General features: G+C 36.8%; 1 protein-coding gene across 1 annotated transcript in view; it reads left to right on the plus strand.

The window, feature by feature from the left end:
- The window catches only part of sorcs2 (sortilin-related VPS10 domain containing receptor 2), a 369,722-nt gene that overhangs the window by 180,259 nt on the left and 164,718 nt on the right, over positions 1-24,745 (plus strand). The window contains exon 3 of the mRNA XM_088918653.1: positions 20,672-20,771. Within this exon, the coding sequence (XP_088774779.1) occupies positions 20,672-20,771 (100 nt within the window). The remainder of the gene's footprint in view (positions 1-20,671; positions 20,772-24,745) is intronic.

Here is a 24,745-nt window from a genome sequence, read left to right on the forward strand (position 1 = left end):
ATAATACCCATCTATGAATTGGCTTCATTACTCTGCTCTCCTCCCCACTGATAGCTAGTGTGTGGTGAGCGTTCTGGCGCACTATGGCTGCCGTCGCATCATCCAGGTGGCGCTGCACATTGGTGGTGGTGGAGGGGAGTCCCCATTACCTGTAAAGCGCTTTGAGTGGAGTGTCCAGAAAAGCACTATATAAGTGTAAGCAATTATTATTATTATTATTATTATTATTACTTGCACATACCGTACTGTAGCCTTCAATAGTGTGATTATTTAAGTTAAGTTTTCCAAAGGTGGACACATGTGAGAACTGGGGCAAATGCTGTGGGGTGTTTAACTATGTTATGCTATACGTGTCACACTTATCCTTGTAGCAGTGTTGTGGTGGCTGGTTACGTCATCATCATCCTGTCTCCCTACACCAAAAAATCACCTGGAGGCTAGGAACACCCATACAGTAGGTGGTTTACAAGTATGCCCGTTCAAGATGTTCTTTTGAATAAATACTCAGACCTGACAGAGCTCAGGGCTCTGTCAGGTCTATTCCTGGTTATTCCTGGCATGCTGCTTACAGGTTCCCCAACTTGGCTGCCTCTCAGATGGATGCTCTCAAGATCCTTGGTCATGCTACTAGTCCCACATCAGAAGCATGACATGACAATAATAAAACACTTTAGAAATATTACATACAGTATTTGACATACATTCTTAATCATACAAAACAAATATTACTGTATGAATGTTTCGACATGCCTGTAAGATCTTTTGACCCAGCCTCCAATAAGGTTGAATGAGTATCAGTATGAAAAGACATTGTGTTGTAACACATGCTTGGGAAACAATGTGAGTTTGCTTGTTTGCAGAAGAGGTGCACCAGTGAAAATATTAATTGCAGTGTTGATGTCACAAAGCCATTCAAGGCCCACACTATCTACCATCACTTCAGCAGGGCTACAAACAAGAAGCACCCTTAATCAAACATGCAGGCAATGGTCTGACATCAGAATCATCAGATGAGGGATCACTTCCACACAGCAGCAGCTGTGACTAATATTACAACTGCAGCTGTAGAACTGGTTTGCTGTGTTTGAAGCCTGTTCTCCACCTTCAAGTGGTGGCATGATACACTATCTATCATGATAATCCTTGTTTTCACACTGCAAGAGTGACTTAACATTTGCGGAATTGATCTGGACCACTGTATCTTTATCAAACGAAGTGGGTTGAATTGGATAGGTGTGTATATCAACAGCAACCAGATAACATTTCTCATTTCTCACATTTCTTTGACAATTTCTTCAAAGTTCCCTGTGGTGTTAATGAGATTTCTGTGCCATGCCATTTCCTCATGTGTAATTGAAGATTTGAGGTAACAATGGACACGTGAAATGTTGATCCCTTTATGGAGAAATGCCTCACATACCATAAATGCCATGGAACTATATGGAACTATCAAACTACAGTATTTTAAAAAAATAGTTATAAACATGTTTACAAATAATGAAATTGTCAGTGTTTATTTTAAGTGGTGTTGTCTTTATAAAGTACTGTATTTTAGTGTATTCAGGCAGCTGGCATTTAATTCATTAAAGTGTTCTTATATTTCTAAAATGAGTGTAGCTTAACAAATTCAACAGTATTAAATTTGTAATAATATCACTAACATCATCATTACTGGCTTTCTATAATTATTAAATTCCTTTCTTAGTGTCTGCATTGCATGAATATTGTTTTTTGTACCTTCTTTTTCTTTGAAAATTTGATATCATTATAATTTTAAAATGAATCTAATTAGTTCAGAATCGTTCTTAATTATGATGTCCTTACTTTCCAGCAGAACAACAGTGATAAAGGCATCCATTAACTCTCAGTAAAAAAAAACAATGGGGAATTGGGGATGTACTGTACTGTAAATGGGGCTGTACTTGACATGCTTTAATGGGTGGATAATTAGTTGTTATAAGTGATAGAGATAAAGCTTCTGCACATCTGCTTTGAGTTCATGGAGAAATAATTACTTTTTTACAGCTCAAAATATTATAAGGTAAGCAAAGTGAAGCAGATGAAGAAGAGCTGCTTTGAAGACAAGAATCATCTGTCCTGAGAATCTAAGTTTTAAAGCAGACTTTCACAGCAGGGGTTGTGTACTTGTGTCACATGTCAATGAAACTGTGTTATCAGCTTTGACAGTCAAAGCACTAATGTGTGCTTAGCTGTAGCAATTCCAGTCTGGAGGGCTGTGATTGAGACTTGCTATAAAGAATTGTCTGAAGAACTGCCATTAACCATATTATAGACTGCAAATGTCATGCTTTTGCGGCATTGAGTTGATTCTGGTAGAACTGGTTGTGTCTTTCAGATTAAGCTGTTGGTAGCTAGGAAATATTTGAAAGATCTATCTGAAGAAAGCAAAGCCTTATTACTTTCCCTGGTTGCATGGGTTTCCACTAGGTTTCTACCCATAGCCCAATGTATATGTGTGTATGTAGGTGTGCGCGCCCTGTGATGGACTAATTCTTGTCTGGGGTGTATTATACTGTGCCTTGTGCCCATTGCCTGTCAGGTTAGGCTCTGGCTAACCTGCGATCCTGTTTAAGACTAGTTATAGAAAATGGATTGATAAATGAATATCCTTATAAGTTTAGATTAATTTTATAAGGGAGATTACATTTGTTCATCTCTCTGGTATTGAGAGATACATGTGTATAAAGAAATATGCACGAAAATCCATGAGTTTTTTTTAGTGAACTGTGAACTTAATATTGAATCACGAGAGTAGAAATGTGCAGAAACTTTGCATGCATGCTTAGCCAAGAATAATCCAAGCAGAATTATTATTTAGAGAAGTAACATCGCCCCTGTTTAAGCAGTGGACCTGTTTATGCTCTGAGACTAAAAGTGACTGTGATGGAATTCTGTCAGGGCAGAGCAGAGCTGCACAAAACCATCTACCACTTGCTGTAAAGCTTACAGAGGATCACCTATGTTTGTATGAGTTGTTGTTTTAGCACAATTATAAGACAGCTACTCCAAAGTGGATAACACCCTAGAAAGCTTAAGGTAGGCTGCAAGGTTGATCTTTTAGTTATATTTCAGTTTTTATTTAGCATGGTGTGTATAAATAGAATATGTGATATAAATATTTAATTAGGAATGTTATTATTAATAATTCATGATCTGGCGATCGATAGTTTTTGAGCCCTCTTCTGGCTTTGATAACCGAAAGCATGTGAGATTAGCTTTGTTAAAGGCTCTTGAGAATCCTCACGTGGGATATCCAACCAGTTATCAATAAAGAATCTCTTTAGTCCCTCTAGGTTGTACAGTCACCACTTGTGATCTGCCTGCTTCAGATCATACCATAGATGTCCTACTGAAGACTGTGATGACCGGTCATGAATAATGATTTTGATTCTCTTGTAACCATTTTGTCTTTGATATCCATGCAGGCTTTGTATTGCCATCCTTTACATTTTATTTGCAGTCAAGTATCATTTTTATTTACAAGAAGCACCTGTTTTATGGCTAAAATGTCCTGGTATACTTTGGAATCAATATATTTGAACCTTAGGCACCAGGACCAAAAGATGCAAGAAAATTCTTTAACAGAACAGATTATTTTTCCCTCTTCACAGAAGGGATAATACTCTTGAGATTTATCTTTTAGTGCTTATCATACCTCTCGTAAGACTGTACATAAAAAATGTGTGTTCTATCCATTTACAGTACATCATGTGCACCCATTGGAGTTAGGACTGATGTGTTATTTAGCAAATTAAAATCTTTTCTTTTTATGTTTCCATTTGTTTCTGCTGCACACACTAGATTCATGAGGTTAAACTTAGTTTTGGAAAGATTTTATTCTGATGATACTGTACCACAGTTTTCTAAGGATTCCAATTGTTGACCTTGCAAGTGAGTTAGCCTACCAAAGGCTTTTTCTGACTTGTATTTGCGTAAAATCTTCACCCGATGTGAACGCCTCCTCATTACCTTCACTTTCATCTACCCCTCTGCCTCCTCCATTCTCCATCCATACCGACGATGTACAGTATGAACAATCTTCAAAAAACAAAATTTAAGAAAAGCCACAGGCCCAGACAATTTGTCAGCCGCAGCCTTCAGCTATTGTGCTGATCAACTGGCTCCTGTGTTTGCCAGCATTTATAAGACTTCACAGCAGAAAGTCCCTCACAGTTTTAAAATATTCACAATAATACATGTTCCTAAATCTCCAAAAATATCTTGCCTCAATGACTACAGACCAGTTGCTCTGACTTCGGTGGCTACGAAAACCTTTTAGTGTCTAGTGCTTAAACACCTCAAAGCACTGTACAGTACATCTTCCCTGCTGGATCCTCACCAGTTTGCCTACAGGGCCAACAGGTCTGTTGAAGACACCATTAGCCTGGCTCTCCATTGTATACTCCAGCATTTGGAGAAGCCAAGTTCCTATGCCCGCATCCTTTTTTGGATTTCAGCCAAAAAACCCTGCTACTGTATGTGTCATTGGATTCTTGATTTTTTTAACACCTCGCCAACAGAACATCAGGGTGAATAATAGGACATCTTGCCCTCTGGCTCTCAGCACAGGTTCTCCCCAAGACTGTGTCCTATCTCCATGGCCCTTTTCACAAATAACCTCACATCTCGGGATGACTCTGTCAAGATTTTCAAATATGCAGATGACACTACCACTGTCGGCCTCATCTCGAATAATGATGAGACTTATCGAAAGCAAATTGACTTGGGAACAGCCTGGTGTTTGGACAACAACCTCCTACTCAACGCATCTAAAGCCAGGGAAATCATCATTGACTTCCAATGCATCCAGAACACAAAACTTCCAATCTTCCTGTACAGACCACAAACTCCTTTAAATTTCTGAGTGCATACATAAACAGTTATCTTAAATGGAGCACCAACACTGCCCACATAGTTAAGAAAGCACAGCAGAGAATGTTTTTTTTCTTAGGGAACTCAAAAAACACAGAGTGAACCAGCAACTCCTCCTTCAATTTTACAAAGCCGTAATCCAAAAGTGTTCTGACAAACCCCATTACAGTCTGGTATGGGAACTTGGATAACTACTCAAAAGGCACACTGGAAAGGATTGTGTCCAAAGCTGCAAAAATTGTTAGGCTGTCAACTCCCTTCCATTTCATCTCATTCGCCATGCCTCCAATTGTGCCAAGAAAATCATTTCAGACCCCTCTCATCCGGCTCATAATCTCATTCAGTTTCTCTCTTCCGGAAAACGTTTCAAATCCTTCCTCTCAAGGACTGCCTGCTTCAACCTCAGCTTCTTTTCCACTGCCATACAAACTCTGAATTCATGTTGAACTCTGAATTCCATTGCATAATTATGCTGCTACATAGAAAGTTCTTTACATACTGTATATCCAGTATGTGACTGTTTGTCTTCTGTCCTCGATCCCAGTCAATTAAATGATAGAAATTGCTTAGTTAAATAGTATAATAGTATAATAACTTGCATTCATTTAATTTGTACTTCCTTTCTCTTTAAATGCAACTGTTCTGACCAGTCCAACCATACCAATTAAGACCATGTCTATTGTGCTATAATGTACATGTGTATATTAGGGATTTTTTTTTAAAAGATTGACATTGGTACCCATTTATACAGGCGAGTTGTGCTGGAGTAACATGGGTACGTGCTCAGAGGTATACCTCAGCAGTGTCCCTACTTGGATTCCTAATAAATAGCACAACAATATCTGTTAGTGCTGATGAGGCAGGTGAGGTTGCGATACTGTAGTTGCTGACAAGTTGGGCCAAGAAAGAAAACTTTTCTTTCACGTATTAGATGATTGGCATCCCCAAAAACATTTGGAAGCATTCCACATCCTCTAAGTTGGCAAGATATTTCTCCTATGAAGTCTTCAGGGTTAGCTCTAGCGTGATATTGCAGGTTTTCCTGAGACATGCCCCAACATTACATATACTCTAGACGGCGGAACAGATTTGGTGCCATGACCTGATCCAGCATTCCTCTCCCTGTGGGATTTTTAAAATCTCTGCAGAACAATCTGGCCAACTGCTCTGCTTTGCATGAGTGTACTTATACAGTTGCACTTCATTTACATTATACCTGTCGAGACCTGTCAAGCTTTTATTCTTGACACTTGTTTGAGAAAGATTTACAACCGTAATTACATATCTTTCAATTGTAACAATGCTGACACTAAATGAGATTGATTTAAATTATGAATGTACAATAACAAGAATTACAGTCAATGTATTTGAATCTTACTATTATTAGTATTTTTGTCATCCTTGAGTGATTAACCATCTGTATTAAAGCAGACAGATTCACATTAGTATTTAGAGTATTTAGTACATTAGATTCACAGTATTTCTACTAGTGTGTTTGTTTTGCACGTTATTATTGTATTAATACAAACTGGATATCGTGTTCCTTTGAATTCATGAGCATGAGCCATTTCTTATTACTTATTATTGATTCCTAGAAAGCATAAAGTGCTTTCAGAATTTACTATGCAAATTTCTAATTGTTTCAGTGAATTGAAGCATCACCATTAACAAGAAAATCGTATTATTTATTCCATATCACACTAATAGAATACATTTTGATTCAATATGGGATATCTATATCTCTCATTGTGTCGTCTAATGCTAAAGATAATCAGTTAATCAGTGAGCTGGCGAAATAGGGTCAGCTTACAGTTATAGCACTTGTTAACTCAAGGAGGAATGTTCAGTCAAAAGACACCTTTGGATGTTGGCCACTTGTAATGTATGCTAAAATTGTATAGCAGGAATCAACAGAAATACTGAGCAAATTTTCCTTAATAAGAATGCATGTCCTGTATCTTGTACTAAAGATACAGGCCATGCATCCTAATTGGAAACCAACCTACCTGAAATCTGGCTCTGCATAATTCCATTTATTTTTGTGATCAAATTTACTATAGCTTCTATTGATACCCAATAGAACTAATCATTTTCAACCGTTTCACTAAATATTTACTACTTGCATTTTGATACACATTAAGTAAATATTTTATATATACACCCAACATAGAGTATATTCTTCAATAATCTGTCTCAGAACATGAATAATGCAAATTGTGACACAGTATACTTACTTGAAGGTGCCTTCTGAAGTTAGAAACTGACCTAGAGACAGAAGTACTGATATGTTTACATGCAGCACGATGGTTCCCCACTGTATCACTTGCACATTGTGCATCAAAGTGATCAAAGACCGAAGACTTCCTAGGCATTGCTACACTTCCTGTTTAGAATACCAACTGAGGAGTACTAGCAAACAGTTGTCACATTTGCACTTAATTAAGATGTGAGCCTAAATGCAATGAGAAAAAGTACCTACAGTAGGTTCTATAAAAAAAATCAAAGTCATTATATTCTTATTATTTTCTTACTTTTATTATATAGTGTCATGCCAATTTCCTCATCTGTTAAGGGGCCAATTAATTAGGTGACTCTTTCCAGGGACAGCACAAACTTAAATCTGCTTATTAGTATAGACATTTGCCATTAAGTCAAGCTTCTTCATGACTACCATTCTTAATTTCTTAATTTTTTCTTCCATTTCATTGAAGCATTTCATTCATTTGTACAACAATGAGCACAGGCGAACAGAATTGAAATGAAATAGATTGATTCAACTTTATTCAGGATATCAACTCCAATCCCCAAATTCTGTGATTCCAGATCCAGAATTAAAACGGAATTGACACTACGTACGGTGAAAGGAGATGCAGAGCCCCTATAATTGTCACAGCTGGGAGTGTTAAAATTGCATCTAAAAAATATCAAAATCAGGTTCTGGCACCAAAATAAACAGCTGTAAATAAACTAAACATTAATGTAGTGTTATGTTTGGTGTAAAAAAGGTATGCAGAGTTGTAAGAAATTGAGGGAAGGGACAATCTGTGGAGGAGGGGGGAGTTAAGTGGGGATTGAAGAACTCATGGTCTCTCACAATACAACAACAGCTCCCTCAATAGAGGCTCATCTCCTGGTCTTTTAGTACTCAAATTTCCTGAACAGATTCCAGTCTTTTAGTATGTTGAAAAAGGATTCTCTCCCAAGATACTTCTCCTGAATTTTATCTTCTGAGAATACTCCACATTTCCTGTATTGTTGTATTTATCCTGCCTTGAGGCCTGTGTCACCTCTCTATTGTTATGTCAGCACACAGTGTTAGTCTGTTGTTACAACATTGTTCTAATGTTTTGGTTACCACGTTACGGCGCTAGTGCATATTGTCAGCTCACAACCATTTTGTCTCGATTCTGTAATGTGTACTGTATAATAAAGGGGCAGACTTGTGCCAAATGTGTCCTCTACATTCTGCCCTTCTGCAATATAACACCCATGAAGGCTGTCCTGTCTAAGAATGATCCGGTTACTGTTAAAAATTGATGATCTAAAGGAAGCTGACTAAATGATTTAACCAAGAACTGATTTAGTTAAGGATCAGTTTGGACATCTTATCAGATAAAAGACAACTGAGCAAACATTCAAAAAATAGGGCACTTTTAATGGGAAATTAAAACATGCAGCTATCCCCAACATGCAACAGTAGAATCATATTTATTTTATTAAGCAAAGCTAAATATAGCAAAACTGAACACGAACCTATAGTTTTAATTTATTTGCAAAAGATTGAACTTTACAGCGAAGAAACATACTCTTTTGGAAAAGACAACATAATGGAATATGTGATCCAATAGTTTTATTTGGATCACATTCAAAAATAAAATGTCATTACAAAGGTGTGCTGAAGAATACATAAACGTTGTTTAAGGGTCCAGTGTCTTAGACATCAATAATTTTATTTCGGCAAAATGAAGGGAGAGCTGCGGTCTATTAAACAGTCACATACTGTAATTTAAAGGACTGTAGGCCACTGTTGTAGTTTTTCTATTAATGCAGATTTACTGACAGTCCAAAAATATTGGTTTAAAAATGTTCTTCTTAACAAAAACAGTTAATAATACCTTGGTTTTAAACCAAAATTCAGGATGCAGTCATCAGTGGTCCTATAATACAGCATAAGCTTATACAGTACTCTCTGTATAAGCTGTATAATGTGGGCAGAGGACATTCGTTGTTTTTTTCTGCCAGACAAGAATGCTTTTTATCTAAGGTTTTTAATTTAGCATTGGGGATATTAGAGGTGTGGGTCCAGAATCGATTATTATTGTTTGGGAAGAAATTTCCGGTTATAAGATTTCATGAGATCAGTGATTACAAAGCTTAAATCAAGTTAACAAAATCATATGCTATTTTTGTTATAACATATTGTCATTCACTGAAAAGGTAACAAAGGCAAGTAACGCCATACTGTAAATTGTCATTTTCTCATAGAATGATGGCAAATGACAATTCAAGTTTAATTATGCTTGAATTTTCCATTACATTAACTGCTTTGCATGTTTATGACTTGAGGGAAAAAAGAACAAGGGACAGGATTCCCACTTGATTGGCATTTCCATCACGTCTGTTATTGTGCTGTAAGCCTTGCTCAGTTTATATGGAAAGGTTCATGACCGCACAAGTGACAACACAAAGTGTAACAGAAGTGATGACAACTCCAGTTTTTGGCTTCAAGTCATTGTAAATTACAGACAAAGCCTCCTTGAAAATAAGTGCTGAAATGTTGCAGTATCAGATTGTATCAAATCAAACTTAATATTCAGCAATCTTGACATGGCTAATAAACAAGACACATTACTAATATGATTCAAGTGTATCAGTTCGCAGGACCAGAGGAGAGAGCTCTGGGCTATTTTGTTGTTAATTAGCAATCCCAGATTGTGGTTTAAAGAAGACGGGAAAGGGCTAGGTCAGGATAACACCTTCCCCAACACAAACCATTAGATGTTAACTCTAAGGGTGCTTTGTGAGCTCAAGCACACTCAATATTTTTCATCACGTTTTTACTATGTTTATGATTGGGAGATTACCAAGATTTTGCCCATACACAGTGCTAAATAACTACTATATGTGGTTCCAGACTCTGTAGTCAACTTATCAGACTGTTAAGTATGATCCGGTTGATTTATGCTTTAACAATGTACAGTATCATAATCAACACATAATTTTAAGTAACTTATGTTTTATATAAAAAAAAATATCTGCATAGGAAGGCTGCTGCCAATCAGTGAATCTAATAGGAAAACATTTCAGAAGTGAATCAGTTTATAATTTGGAAAACCAGCCATACAATAAGAAATACTCAATTTCAACAGCTTGAACAATCTGCCTGTCACTGTGAAGCTTCTAGCAAAATATAGATGGTGTAAACATGTAGACGTTTGCCAAGTAAAATGCATTTTGGTGCTGCATATACAGTATATGGAGGTTCTGTTTCACTGGACTTTGAATATACCCAGAATAACTTGATTAGCAGGGGTTTAACATGAAGAAGCACAGTTTATTTAATAATAGTATGATGCTTTTGTTAATTGTAAGCAATGTAACCTGGCAATCAGGTTAATCAAACTAAGCAGTTCTATGAATGCTTCCAATAAGGATTAACTTTAACACAAATTCTGAATTGTGTGCATGAGTAGTGCATCCATGTCTTTTAGCCAGAGATGGTGCTGGACCATTGATCATGGATGCTTGATTTTATATACAGTATATTAATGTGTAAATGCAGGCCCCCTCCTTCCCTGATATCATACACTAGCTTGCTCTTGTGGCTGTCCTGTGGAATAATACACAAGTCTATCCTCAGGAAAAAGAGAAAGAGAACAAGAAAGTGCATCCAAAGAGTGGCACACCACAACACACTAACATGGGCCTTATTGTGATAGCTGATGGCTATGGCTTGCATCCCCTACAAAAGGGAAGAGTAAAAAGAAGAAAAGATAAACCCAGGTAACTCGACTGAGTAAAATCATTTGCCCTGCAATTTAGACATGAGGGAGAGGAGAAAATGAAGACGTGTTTTGTGGAACAGTGGGAAGAGCATAGCTGTTCCTTTAAAACTGTACTGCTAAAACTGCTGTCCACTCATACTGCTAAAGAGGGTAGATTAGAGAGTTCCTCAGGCCCTCGATTGAGCTACTTATGTGATGGAGAGCACTCAAAATGCTGAATTATACATGGCGTCATGAGTCCACCAAATGGTCTGAAGTTTTTGAATGGGAAAAACAGAGCCCTGCAGGCTGAGGAGCAACGGAGGAAGTGACTGGAGAGCAAAGTGTGTGACTTTGAAAGACAGATCAGCCAACTGTAATCCAGCCAGGCTGAGAGCAATTGTGCATAGCAGAAGCATCTGACTGAAGTGACTGAAGAGCTGAGGAAGGCCCAGAGTAGCAAGGATATCTGGAAAAGGACAGGCAATAGATGTCATTCCTCACCGAGCTGCTGTCCACGATGTCCAGTGCCTAGGTGGAAGTCAAGGACAGGAAGGCACAACTTAGTCCCATTTTAGCCTGGCCACAGGTACAGTACTTTGCAAAAGTATTTACTTCCTTTATACTGTACAATTTTTGAATGTATACAATTTATTTTCTAATGAAATGGTTTCATTCAGCATTGTACCAGTCAAATTAAATGCTGTGATATGTGAAGAAGGTTGAATAACAGTAAAACTGCAAAGGAGATAAAAAAGGTAAATTTACTGATTGCATGAATATTGAGCCACCTAAGTCAGTACATGGTGGAATTACAGTACCTTTGGCAGCAATTACTGCCCTCAGTCATTTTTTATAGATGTCTATCCAATGACTAATTGGTTATTAATGATCATATGACTATTTTTGAAAGAGCAGGGGTGGTAATCCCAGTGTCCTAGATAAAATATACTGTACACTAGGCTAGGACTATGTGGCCTATCTAAGGTTCCTACTTAATTCATTCGTGTGAAGGTGAATTTCTCACTTCTCCATGTTATCTGCTGTGTTGGGGGGCTGTTGGTGAATAATGGCTGCCACACATCACAGCAGGTGGATGCTGCTCTTCAGTGGTGAATCAAGATGTAAAGTGCTTTTGAAACCTTTGAGATAAAAAGCACTACATAAACTAAAGTGTTACTAGTTTAATTTGGAGGGGGTAGTTGTTTCGTTGTTTCTTTGACAAATTACATTTGGCCCAATTTTGCACTTTTTGCTAAGCCGCGCGCCTGTCAATCAAAACTGGTCAAAAATCAAAAGTTTGAAAACAATCTTTTTCAGAGCGAAATTATCTTGTATTTGGCATTTCAACCCAAGTAAACACATAAGATTAGCGAAACTTGAGTGTTATTTGTATTCCTGACCTGTTGACGACACCACACTTGTTCATCTGTGTATGCCATTCCAGCAGCAGGTAACGCAAGTAAGAAAGACTGGAAAATGAAAGCAGACTCACAGCAGTTACTGTTAGAAGGTCATGAAAGTGACACTTTAAGCATTTTGGACTACTTTGGAGTATTTTGGGAAACTTTTTGAACATAGCTTTTCAATGCAAGGGTTTTTATAAATGTTGGGTTGTGGAAGTGCCCGAGCTAGGGTTAGGGTTGGGGTTTGAGGAACACCTAGATATTTTGTGATGCATTTGCTGTGCTCTAGGACACATGTGAAATGCAAGAAAAGTCTTGTTTCGTTGTTTCTTTGACAAATTAATTTGGCTATATTGTGCACTTTTTGCTAAGCCGCGCGCCTGTCAATCAAAACTGGTCAAAAATCAAAAGTTTGAAAACAATCTTTTTCAGAGCGAAATTATCTTGTATTTGGCATTTCAACCCGAGTAAACACATAAGATTAGTGAAACTTGAGTGTTATTTGTATTCCTGACCTGTTGACGACACCACACTCATTCATCTGTGTATGCCATTCCAGCAGCAGGTAACGCAAGAAAGAAAGACTGGAAAATGAAAGCCACATGTCCAGCGGATGACATTACAACTCCCAAAGCTTTTGGACCTACTTTTAGACATTCCTATTAAGATAGTTTTCAGTTGAGGCTGTTGAGGACATGGTTGGATTCCAGAGAATCAGCCTCATGGGGCCTAAATGAGAAATACTTTTTCATTTCTGTTCCCAAGTGCTCATCTGTCTTTCTTCAAATGGGTCCAATCATTATAAAGTCGCTTAGTTTTAGAGCTGCCAAGAGAATGGTTGACTTTCCTCAAAATACTGTCATACACTTTTAGTGATGTGGAATCATTTCACCTCCCCTCTCCAGCCTACTTAAACCCTACGCTCTGTTCCAGTGTTGTTCAGTATTGGCTGTGAGCTACACAGCTGAGTTTCCTTGTGATGGTCCCTTGACTGCTTCTTGGTTTATGGACTTTTGGATTGTATTTTGACCCCGGTTTCTGGACCTTGTCTTAGGTATCGTATGATTTTGTCTCTCTTCTTGTATTCAGATTTCACTGATCATCCTATTAACGGCTTCCTCATGACCTCATCACCCACGTAGGGTCCATCACTTTCTAACTAGCTGGTCTCCAGTGTAACAGTTGCCTGGGGCCTCCGTGCTGTTTCCAACAATACATGTTGAAGATCTGGTGACCATCCTTTCAACGGCTGTTCTTGTCAGCAAAGGACTCTCCCCAGTGACAGGAAAGAGTACAGTACAACATCTTTTTAGAAACCATACTTTGACCAACTAGCCTTTCCCTTTTTAACCTGGGTTGCTAATATTGCTATTGTCTTTTAGCTTTCCATAAGGATTGTAATTGCTTTCCTTAAGTAATTACTGAAAGGTCGACTCCAAATGAAGACGAGAAGGAATTCATCAAAGCTATAAAGAGCAATAAACATTCCACACTTTCTTATGAATATTGTCTCTCATGCCTGTCCTTGTGTTCAGAAAAGACATGCAAAGAGTTGTGCTATGGTAATGAGCCAGAATAAAAAAAAACTGACCAGCTGTTCACTTGTAGATAAAGATAGTAGCCCTCTGGTTGGAATCTAGTAACCTTGTCAGATATGAACAGCACTGAGCACTTGGGTCTGAGCCATTCATCTGGTAAGCCAGGTGCCTGTGAAAATGAAGGTTGCACATTCTAATGAGAGACCAGTGGGGTGTTCCGAGGTCACATTTCCTTTCAATGTTGAAGTGATTTCAGCGTGATTCCAATTCCTTCACAGAATTTTTGTCTTAATAATTGTGTGGGATGTGGGGAATATTTATGATCTACACAACGCCTCCAACAGTAACAGCAGTGTTTTTATGGCTTTTCTTCAAGAATATGATCCATGATCATCACAGAAATCTATAGCCTATTGTAGATATAAAGCTTGCATGTTAAAAGTATACATCATTACATTTCTTGATAATTAAGTTACAAGAAGGTCACTGTATAAAACAAGAAAAGAATCTTTACATTTTCAGCTGTTGCCAAAACTATTTATATAAGTATAAACCTGCACATTTATCAGTATTCTTGCCTGAATGACTATTGAATTAACATCATTACCTCAAGTATTATGTGCTATTATGTACAGTAAAGCTGACATAATCATCTAAATGAGCTCAATTGCTTGCAGCATTATATTTTCAAACAGCCTTTGACATATCTTACAATATGTTTGATGAGTTTTCGGTTCATTCTATTTTTTAGCTTTTCTTCTTAGAGCATGTCCATTATTAAATGAATTTTACAAGTGTCAGGTAATTTTTCTGCTTTATTGTGTTTGTTTTAAAATGGACATAAACAATGTGTAAAAAGAATATTATCTATTAAAAGCTAAGATAAGAGGTCAAATGAAGAAAGAAAAATACCTATAAAACTATTAATCACACAAAACATTAGCTTAATTATACCCATCAGGGGTATAAATTAGTTTGAATGTTTTACATATACTTGATTTTTTATTCAGCAAGGAGAATAAACTGAATTGAAGTTTATTGAGCTCTTTGAACTCTGGCCCTTCAGCTATTTAGCTACCCATGAGCATGGCATTTATAATTCTGTTTACTTCATGTAAGGTTAATGTTTCCTTATGTGTGTGATTGAGCTTGGCTTGTTGTTTTCATTTCATGTTAAAGCTAAACCCTTCTGTAAATTCCCTTTTTTAAGATCTTTTTGTACCAGTAAAGATTCCTTCTCCTTAGCCGTACTACCAGGCACTCTGCCTGATGCTGAATTGTGATTTTTTTTATCAAACCCTGAAAAAATGCATCTAGAGCTATTCAGTTTCTCCAAATGAGAAATAGTTTTGCTGTAGGCCGCATAATTAGATGGGCATGTATTATTGTATCTCTGCATTTTCTTTTTCACTGTTTCATCAACAAAGTCTGTAGCAGAATGCAATACCTTCCGGCACGTGACATATTGGAGAGGTTATGTTTATTAACCTTGAAATGATTCTAGATGAATCTCAAGAATAAGCCTATTCAATAAGGAGGAACAGCTTAATGTTGGAAAACTCTTCTGCTGGTCTCCTTAAAACCAGACTTGCTGTCATAGAACAGTGAAAAAGAAGACTGCAACCCACATTGATATGCTGTGGGATATGTACAGTTCCTGTATATAATGGAAATGAACAACAAAGCTACTGCTGAAGTTGTGTGACAGACTGGCTACGTGCATAAATGTTGGACTTGCAGGGTGGTTTTAAGAGTCGGGATAAAAATAAAAGGATGCCATTTGGCCCATCTTGTTTTGCGTTGTTAGTAAAGTGGAAGAAAAATGTGATTTTTTGGAAGGTCAATAAAGTTCGAGGCTATAAAACATACCCAGAGCACAAGAGATCTTCCTCACAAAGGGGGTGAAATAACAGTGTAAGAACATAAGAAACCACCTTATGGCTTATACTGTACATCACATCTAGGCCATTTAGTATTTAGTGGTAGTTTATTGACCCAAGGCTCACATCCAGCTGTTTCTTGAGGGAAGCCAGGATATTGCTCCCACAACCCCTTGATTAAAGAAAAGAGCATGTCAACCCTTTTTCAAGTAGGTTGTATGCATCTGATAAATTGTTTCTTACTTCACTAAATTACACTCTTTCATTGTGCAGACATACAGTAGTTACATGGCACATGACATCTGTGGGAAAATGTTTGTATTTCAGTTCTAGAGTCTTGGCAGCACCAACATTTTTATTTAAGGAAGAAAATAACAACCAAAGATGTACAAAAAATCTATTGAGGATGGCTTCAAGCATCCCTTCTATCACTGAGTAGCGCCTCCTGGTACATCATCTGTTTATACTGATGCACAGACCATCTTTTCACATGGAACAACAGCTTCTGAAGAGCTCATCCACACGTACTAAAACAAATATTCCTTTCAAATCTGTTATTATGGATTCTTTCTCTGTTTTCTCAAAAGGGCTCACATTAGAAGATATCTAAACATTTGGTGATAAAGACTTAGATGTCTCACTTAAAATGCACAGTATTTAATGGTTCCAGCCACTTATTGTCCATGGTTTACCCTGGTGGTTTAGTTTTAATTGTGCTTTCTTTAGCAGCCTTTGAAAGTATTTGAGAGTTTTGAAAAGTGTAGTAACTGCTGTATTAACCTGTAATTGAGCTATGTTAGGATTAAAAGGAATTTATAAATACACATTAAAATGATTGAATCTGTACAGCCTGGATGATAGAAGACTCTTTGTACTGAACAAACCTGAGCAATGAATGTGGACGTACTATATAGCAAGTTAAGTGATGATTCTCCAAGATTCTTAAAAGAAAAAAAAAAGAACTAGAATACTGTGTTTTAAAAAAACAAAATACTGTGTGTATACTCTGTGGGTATATACTGTATATACTATATAAAGCAGGTTCTACTGTATACAGTATGTTTACAGGTGTATTTTTTTACTTGGATGACTTAAGAAATTGTAAGGCTGAAGTTGCAACTCCCAGGATGTTCTGAGCTCACAACATCCGTAGCTCGGGGATTAACGAATAACTCCATCTGAAAGCCAGCATTGAGGACTGCATTATTTATCACAGAACTGTAACGCCATACCCAAGTTGACAGTCAGACCGAGTAAGGTCAAGGTGATCAAGAACTGAAGAGACATACTTGAAGAGATACTTAGAGCTTTTGTTTGTATTATGTAATTGTTTTTATCCAGTTGGTTTTTCTCAAGTTTCTTTTCTGGTTCTTGAATATTGTTTGAGGGAAAATCTTAAATGAAATTCTTCTCATGTTAATTGCAGTAAATCTTTTTCTGCAATATACAGTAGCCTGAATCCAATCCTGTGACTATGGTCAGTAGTTTAGATTAGTTGCACAATACCCTGTATCTGTGATCTTCTAACTAATAGGTTACCATGTTACTGATGAGCAAATGATAAGCAATCATGCCATTACTGTATGCAAAGTGAGCCTCTATTTAAAAAAAAAAGCACACTTCTTCAACTGGTCTTCCATTATTAAGCTTTCTTATATTTCAAGCTAGTTGAGTCAAGTCGAACTGAGGAAAACAAAGTCACTTCACAGTGGGGAACTACCATTGCATACAATCTACATTTACTGTAGTGTTCCCAGCACTCTCGAAGTCCAGACTTAACATGGGTCCATGTAAAAATGTCAACAGAGGATGTGATGTAAAACGGACCTATGCATTTGGAAATGCTTTGCGGTGGGGGCCATGGTTATCGACATCTTTATATCATAGCTGAATTTTTAGGATCACCTCTGCAGCCACCAAGCCCAACACAGTGATGACTTACTCAAACAAGGATGTGTTTTTCCTCTTTCTTGCACAAAGGGAGTAAGAGTATATACACACTATTAGCTCATCTTCATGGTAAAAATAATATCATGGTTGGTACACACAGGTATTGATTTGCACATTTGTAACCTTCCCAATCGATTATTGCATCTCTGTATATGCTCATTTACTTTCCCTTGTGCTCAATGACTGCACATACTTTTATGTCCTGTCATTTTCACACTAGAATCATGTTTAAATTTCCTTCAGTTACAGTAGATGTTCAGTCCATCCTCCAGGGTCTCGACTACACACAAATAGACCTTTCTAATTCATTATAATAAGTGCTACAAGTGTGTCATCAGAGACACAGTAATATGATGCTTGGATCTCCTTACATTAATATTAATTTTGTGGTTGTGAAGTGCTTAAAAGAACTAAACAGTACAATTTCAAGTATCCAACCGTTGAAGAGGACATATTAAAATTAAATTCAATATTAAGTGGCATTTCCTATGATGTGTAACACATTCCAATAAATATGCAAAAAATAAGTTTAAAAATAAAGTAAACTGCATTTTAAAATGACGTTGAGGATCATACGATTACTTCACCGAAAAGCTAAATATTGTTTATAAGAAATTTTATGAAAATGCATTAATTCTCCATGTCTGTAGTACACTTAATACCTAGTGATCCACACAGCCCATGAGTCCCTATGTGCTCTGTGGGTCATAACGTACAAACAAGCAGCATGAAGATCCATGTACTGTCTTATATTCGAATTCTCATTGAAAGACTGTGTTTCAACAGACTCTCTAAAGCTGAATTCTTTTCCATCTCATGCTTATCTTGAGAGTCCTCCAAAAATTGATTTTGGAAAGGGTTTATTTCACTGTCTATCTTATTTGGGTTTTAAATTATTTCTGGCGCTCAAGATACAGTATTGTGTTTTTACCTGTGGTGAAATGACTAGAAACAGTTGCAAGATATTGACTCAGCAGCCAAGCTCATAAAATGAATGAAATATATGTGCAACCTTGGGGAAGGGGTGGGGGGGCTGAATTTTAAAATGCAAGTCCGTCTCAGCATTTTGTCTGAATCTCACATTTAACAAAATTGAGTCATTTTTATACTAATCTTATTGTTTCTCATTCTCATGACTAATGCTGTGGTTCTCTTTAAGATAAATATGGTTGTCTTGCAGATGAATAGAGCAGCATATCACAGTTTTGCTGGTTTTGCAACCAGTATTCAATCATTTCTGTTCTTAACACCCATCATCAGAAAAACCTCCTTGCACCTTCACCACACTCAGAGTTGTTTAATATAATTGAACTTAGAGGCTGACGTTTTTATTGGCACCATGTAGTCGTTTCTACTGCAAAATATAGTTTGTACAGTTCAGTTAGTGAACTGTTTAATTAGCATATACAGTACTATCTGCTAAGCATATACTGTAGCAGCCATATACTTTGAAATAACTAAAAATACATTTGATATTTTTGGATAGCAAATAATGCATCCACACACTTTCACAGCCTTCATTTGAATGATTTATAAGCCATGTTCTGCAAAACTACATTGTGAAGTAGCCTTTTATGCATAGAACTGTCTAGAATGCAATATGTAGTTTGAAAACTAATTTTAACTATATAGAGAATAGTTTAGGAAAACCTTTTTTTGATCTAAACAGTGTTTCTCTCTCTTGATATACTCAAAGGAGAATTAAGCACCATAATAAAGTAAAAATATTACTACCATCTTAAATAAAATGCTTAAGCATCCATTTACAAAATATTTTTTAAAGTTGTTTATTTGTAACCATCTAAGGATCACAAGAACAAAAATAATGGACTCTGTTGATCTTTTGAATGTTCTTGGGCACTACTCTTGCTAATAGCCCTTTCATGCGATCCAGCTTCTGCAATTAGTTTGCCAAATGAGAAAATGTAGCTGATCCACTTAATCACGGTGGCAGCCAAACAGTGCTAATGTTCTTGTTATTGTAATAGGTGGAAGATTACTGTAAGTGGGTATAGCTGACTGTCCCAAAACTAATCCTGTTTTTTTGCCATTTTTAAAACCTGCATTAGAAGTCTTGCCCTCCTGTTGGTTTGTAACGCTCAGTGAATTGGAGTGCTGAATACTAAACAGATTTCTATCCATAAATATCAAAACACAGGATTTGTGCCAGCTAGGTGCCAGCGACAAGGAGTGCTGCCCCTCATCTGTGAATGTTTGTCTCTGCCTTGTCACACTGCTGTAGGCCTTCTCTAGTTCAGACAAAAGATTCGAGTTAAATTAAAAGAGGTGGCTGCTGGTCAAATGATCCACTCAATATACTGTACTTGTCACTGCACAAGGAAGTGCAGGGCTTTGACAACTGATGTCTATTGGGACAAAGTGGTCATTTATGTTTCAGATACTTAATATCTTTATGACCCATATGTACATGCTGCATAGACTGAAGACTTTGATTAAATTAGTAAGATAATTCCAAGTGTTTTTTGGGCTTTTATGTGTACTGTACATGTATGTATATGTATATCAGGTTTGGTAGCTGCGTCAGCATGCGTAGGCTGCAACGGAATAAGTGATAGGTTTATTCCATGCTGAAAAGAGAAGAAATAAAGGTGGAGCCTTCTTCGGGTGTAAGAAAAATCCAGACAGAACCACAGATTCAAACAACTATCTTCTGTACATCTCATTTCACCCCAAATACTAAAAACTCTCCCTTTTTCACAGTTCCTTCCGCTACGACGACTCTGCAATGATGACATCGATTTCCAGAACCAAGCATTCAAAATGCACACTTTTTTCATCAACAGAGGATAACCCCCCCCCCCGTGTTATTGACAGGGCCCTCACTCAAGCCAAAAATAGCCCCTTACACCGAAGAAGGCTCCACAGCTGAAACATTGTTTTCTTTCTTCTCTTTTCAGCATGAAATAAACCTATTACTTGTTCAGACATTTGTTTTAGCCTTCTCTAAAATGGATATTGAACTGCAATAAAACTCTTCATGCTTCCCTGTGTCTTTGTAGGTCTAGTGATTATGGAACAACTTATACCAAGCTGAACCTGATGCCTGGTACCACAATTGTTGTCACCAACTTTTACATCTGCCCCACCAACAAGAAAAAGGTAAGCCCATCTAAAGACATTTGGGACCCTGATTACTATTCCTCTCATGGTGCATGTTTTCAGCTCCGAGATCATACATACTTTCTAAGGTTCTTATTTCACATACCACCCTTTAAGGTTACAATTGATTAGAATTAATCAAAATGGTAAAAGCCCTAAACTAACTGCAGATGCTGTACAGTAGTTATTAAGAACATGAACAATTGTATTGCTATAGCTCTACAGTATATTCTAAAGGATCCCAAAATGCTTTACATTCATGAGAGGATGCTTTACTCATGCACTAGTAAATTTGCGGAGAACTGAAAAATCACCAGCTGGATTAATTGAAACTTTAGGTAGCCCAGATTGTTCAAGCACAGAGTTGAATTTAGCCAGGATACCAGGGTCTAAACCCCTAATCATTCAAATGGTGTTGTGGGATGTTTAATGAACCAGTAGTCAGGACCCCAGTTTAATGTTGCATTCAAATGATGGAGACCGGTCTTGTGTGTAAAATAAAGTATGTTCTGCAGGCCATACACAATACTGAGAACAATAACATGAAAAAACAAAAAGTGAAGCTTAGTCACAGGATAGTACTCTGACTGTAATTTTAGTCCTAGATGTCTCTTATGGACTTAAGAGCTTCAGCCAAAGGTCAGTCAGGATTGTTATAAGCAAAACAATAATCTGCAGGGATTTTGCTTCTGTACCAATCTATAAAATAATCAGGATATAGGATTGACAGTCGCTAATTGTCTGGGAATCAGTGGTTAATTTCCCTGTGGGGACTATTAGAGTGAGATGAAAGAGCTCCAGCATAAGCCTGCTTTTCTCTGCTTCTTCCAGTTTTAAACTATGATAGTAGCTAGAGTTAAACTCTACAGATTCAGCATCAAAATAAATTCACTTTAAAACACAAAAAATTAAAATAGATGTACAAAAATAGGCATACTCAATTGACATAGGATGTAAAGACACAATAAACTGTTTGCAAGTGGAGTCGTTTGGAACCCACTGTAGAGCAGCTCAGTAGCACTTTACTTGAATCAGGCTAAGCAACATTGTTATAACCACCTCATAAGCGCTATACAACATGATAAAACAGGTATAAAAACCCTATAGCAAAATTAAGTTTCAGATTAATGTACTATTTAATAAGGAAGGTGTGCAAATTCATTGAGTGTTCTATATTCTCTTCAATTAATCCAGATGGTTTGAATGGCTTCCTGTCATTAAACATTCTGATATTCTTCTTCCTGGACTGCATCTGCATGATGTCGGCACTCAAGTCCTTAAAGTTGTCTTCCATTTTCACTGTAGCTTGCATAGGTTGCACATATATTTCCTGTAGCTTTTCTGTTGAAACTACGTCTATGTTATGAACAGTTAAGAATAATTGAGTGCCTCTAATGTCTTCTGCACAAATAGTAGTAAAGAATTCTGCTGTTATATTAGCTTGTGTAGTTTATTTGTTGGTTTTTTAGCCTCTTTCAAGCAAAGTGTCTTTGGCTTACCTTTACAAAGTACATAATCTGAGTGTGGTTTTAAAAAATCAAGTATCTATCAATGAAAGAGACATGTACAGTATGCCACAAAACCATGAAGCAGAATACAGTAAATGACTTAACACATTCACAAAAGATTACAGGGGCATGTTGGGAATGATGGTTTTCTAAGTTCTTTCCTGCAGTATACAGTATACTGTACCATGATGGTCAGTTAAAAGAAAGTCAGCTGCATTTGTGAAACTCATCATATAATCTTCTCATTTTTAACCTTTCTTATGTGAAGACAGCCCTCAAACCATTTTTCGCATCACAACTTCCCTTCATTTTATATAGTTCACTTCATCCTTCTTTTTCTTACCCAGTTTGCCAGTATTGTTTTATTGTCTATTCAAGCTGGAGAAATAGTTCATGGCTTTTCCTGAGCTCTAATGAAGCTTGTCTCAGAAGGTAGATGTGCACTATGGTTTGAATCAAAGGTCATTGATCTCAGACCAAAATGAAAGCAGTAATGATGTTAATGATGATAATAAAATCGGTATTAAAACCAAATGAAAAAAAGGTCAAATATGAAAATGTATTAATAAACTTTGCTCTCCAGAAGAATATCATCTGTTCATATAATAGAATTGTGATTTTCAAAATAGCATACTTGCTCTTTCTCGGAATTATGTGAATAAAGGTTTAAAGTAACATACTGTTAAAAATGATTCATCAGTTGTTTGAATGGCCTTCTGCAGGTATGCCATTTTGAGTTGTCTCATGTGTAAGGAATTATATATTGACAATTATAATATTACATTAAAAAGTGAGAGGTAAGATACACTAGGAACAAATATCACATTGTATCTTTCCCTTTGACAGAAATTTATGATTTTGTCAAATATACAAGTTATATATGCTCTTTTTCTGTTTTTTAAACCATAACAAACTCAGTGACTTTTTAATTTCTATGTGGTACTAGGCGAATGCTACAGCTAATCGGAGAGGTCTAATTCTTATTTCAATAAGGTCAAGGAATATTTTTAATTTCAAAGTTATTTAATAAAACATGGAGACAAAATTAATGCCAAGATCTTATCTTATATTCAAGTTTTCTTTTGTGAATTTATGACAAACACACGATAGGATTAACAGACAACTTTTTTACTGCATTAATTGAACACGTTTCCTGGTAACTGTAAACCTGCAAATGCCTTTGGTTGTAACTCTCAACCTGCAGCACAACAGGGAAATTAAGTGAATATTAACATGGAGTAGTGGCAAATGAATTTCCCAGATTTTGCCACTGTGGCTTCAATACATTCACTGACACATTCACCACTTTCAGGCACTACTGTATGTGAACTTGGAAAAACGTCAATGCTGTATGCATGTATAATCAACATGTCTGACAGCAGTGATGTCGCAAAGTGTGAGTGGTCCCCCACTGTGACGAATTCCAAGGAGGAATTTTATAGTCACACTCTGTACTTCAGATGTGTACTGTATCTTGACATTGAATTGTGGAGAGAATAGCAAAAGTGCTATTGCCAGGGTTTACATTTATGGAGAAAGTTTTGTGCACAAATGTTTTTGTACTTTGTGAGACAGCTGTGAACTCAATTTGTTTAGAGGGATTTTTGTTCCACTTAACAAACTGTGCTGAATTGGCACCCAACTTTGAGTGATTGTCCCTCAGTATGCCCACAGCAGGTTATATTTCTCTCTTCATTTTACTGATAAAATAATAACTGAAGGAAAATACATCAGCCCTGTGTAGATGACTTTCATACCATATTGCATTGGTTTCTCACTCTAAGCACAATAAGGGAGACATCTGTATTTATGAGGCTTTACTACCGTAGGCAAGTTCAGATAATTGACCCCTGAACAAGCAGAACATGAATGATCTGGTCTAGAAATCTTAACATCCTTTCCAGTTACTGTACTTCCACATTTTTATGGTAGAGTGAAGTGGGGCTTTGGAAGTTAAGAATGCATATTGCACTGTATTTGATGTTAAGCTAATGCTTTCTGTTAAAGTTGCCTTTATACATGCATGAATTTAATTAATGCACATTCCTTTTTTATAAAAGACTAAAGTCATACATTTGTGTAAGATATTTTGCACAGAATTTCACAATTTGGGATTAACTTGCTGTGGTAAGTAATATTTTAACATCTATTGAAGTATTTATAGGCTTTAAAGGTGTTGTCTGAAGGATTATTGTTATGTCAGGTGCTCTTTGCACGCACTACAAGAGTAATATAAACTCATTTAGAAATTGAGAAAAAGAGACCTTTAATGAAAACCTGAGTGTCGAAAGTGACTTATTGAGTAATGGAAGAGAACAATAATGGATGTCAGATTGGTGGTCTTCCTTTTCTTCTCTATCTAGCATGTTAAATTTGAAGTGTACAGTAATAGTGCCTTTACTCTTATCTGAGAGAAGTCCCACTGTCCCCACATTTGACCTAACACCTACACGTTTCGCTGGTAAT

Source organism: Atractosteus spatula, chromosome 1 (genome assembly GCF_055471065.1).
Source record: "Atractosteus spatula isolate fAtrSpa1 chromosome 1, fAtrSpa1.hap1, whole genome shotgun sequence".
Lineage (NCBI taxonomy): Eukaryota > Metazoa > Chordata > Actinopteri > Semionotiformes > Lepisosteidae > Atractosteus > Atractosteus spatula.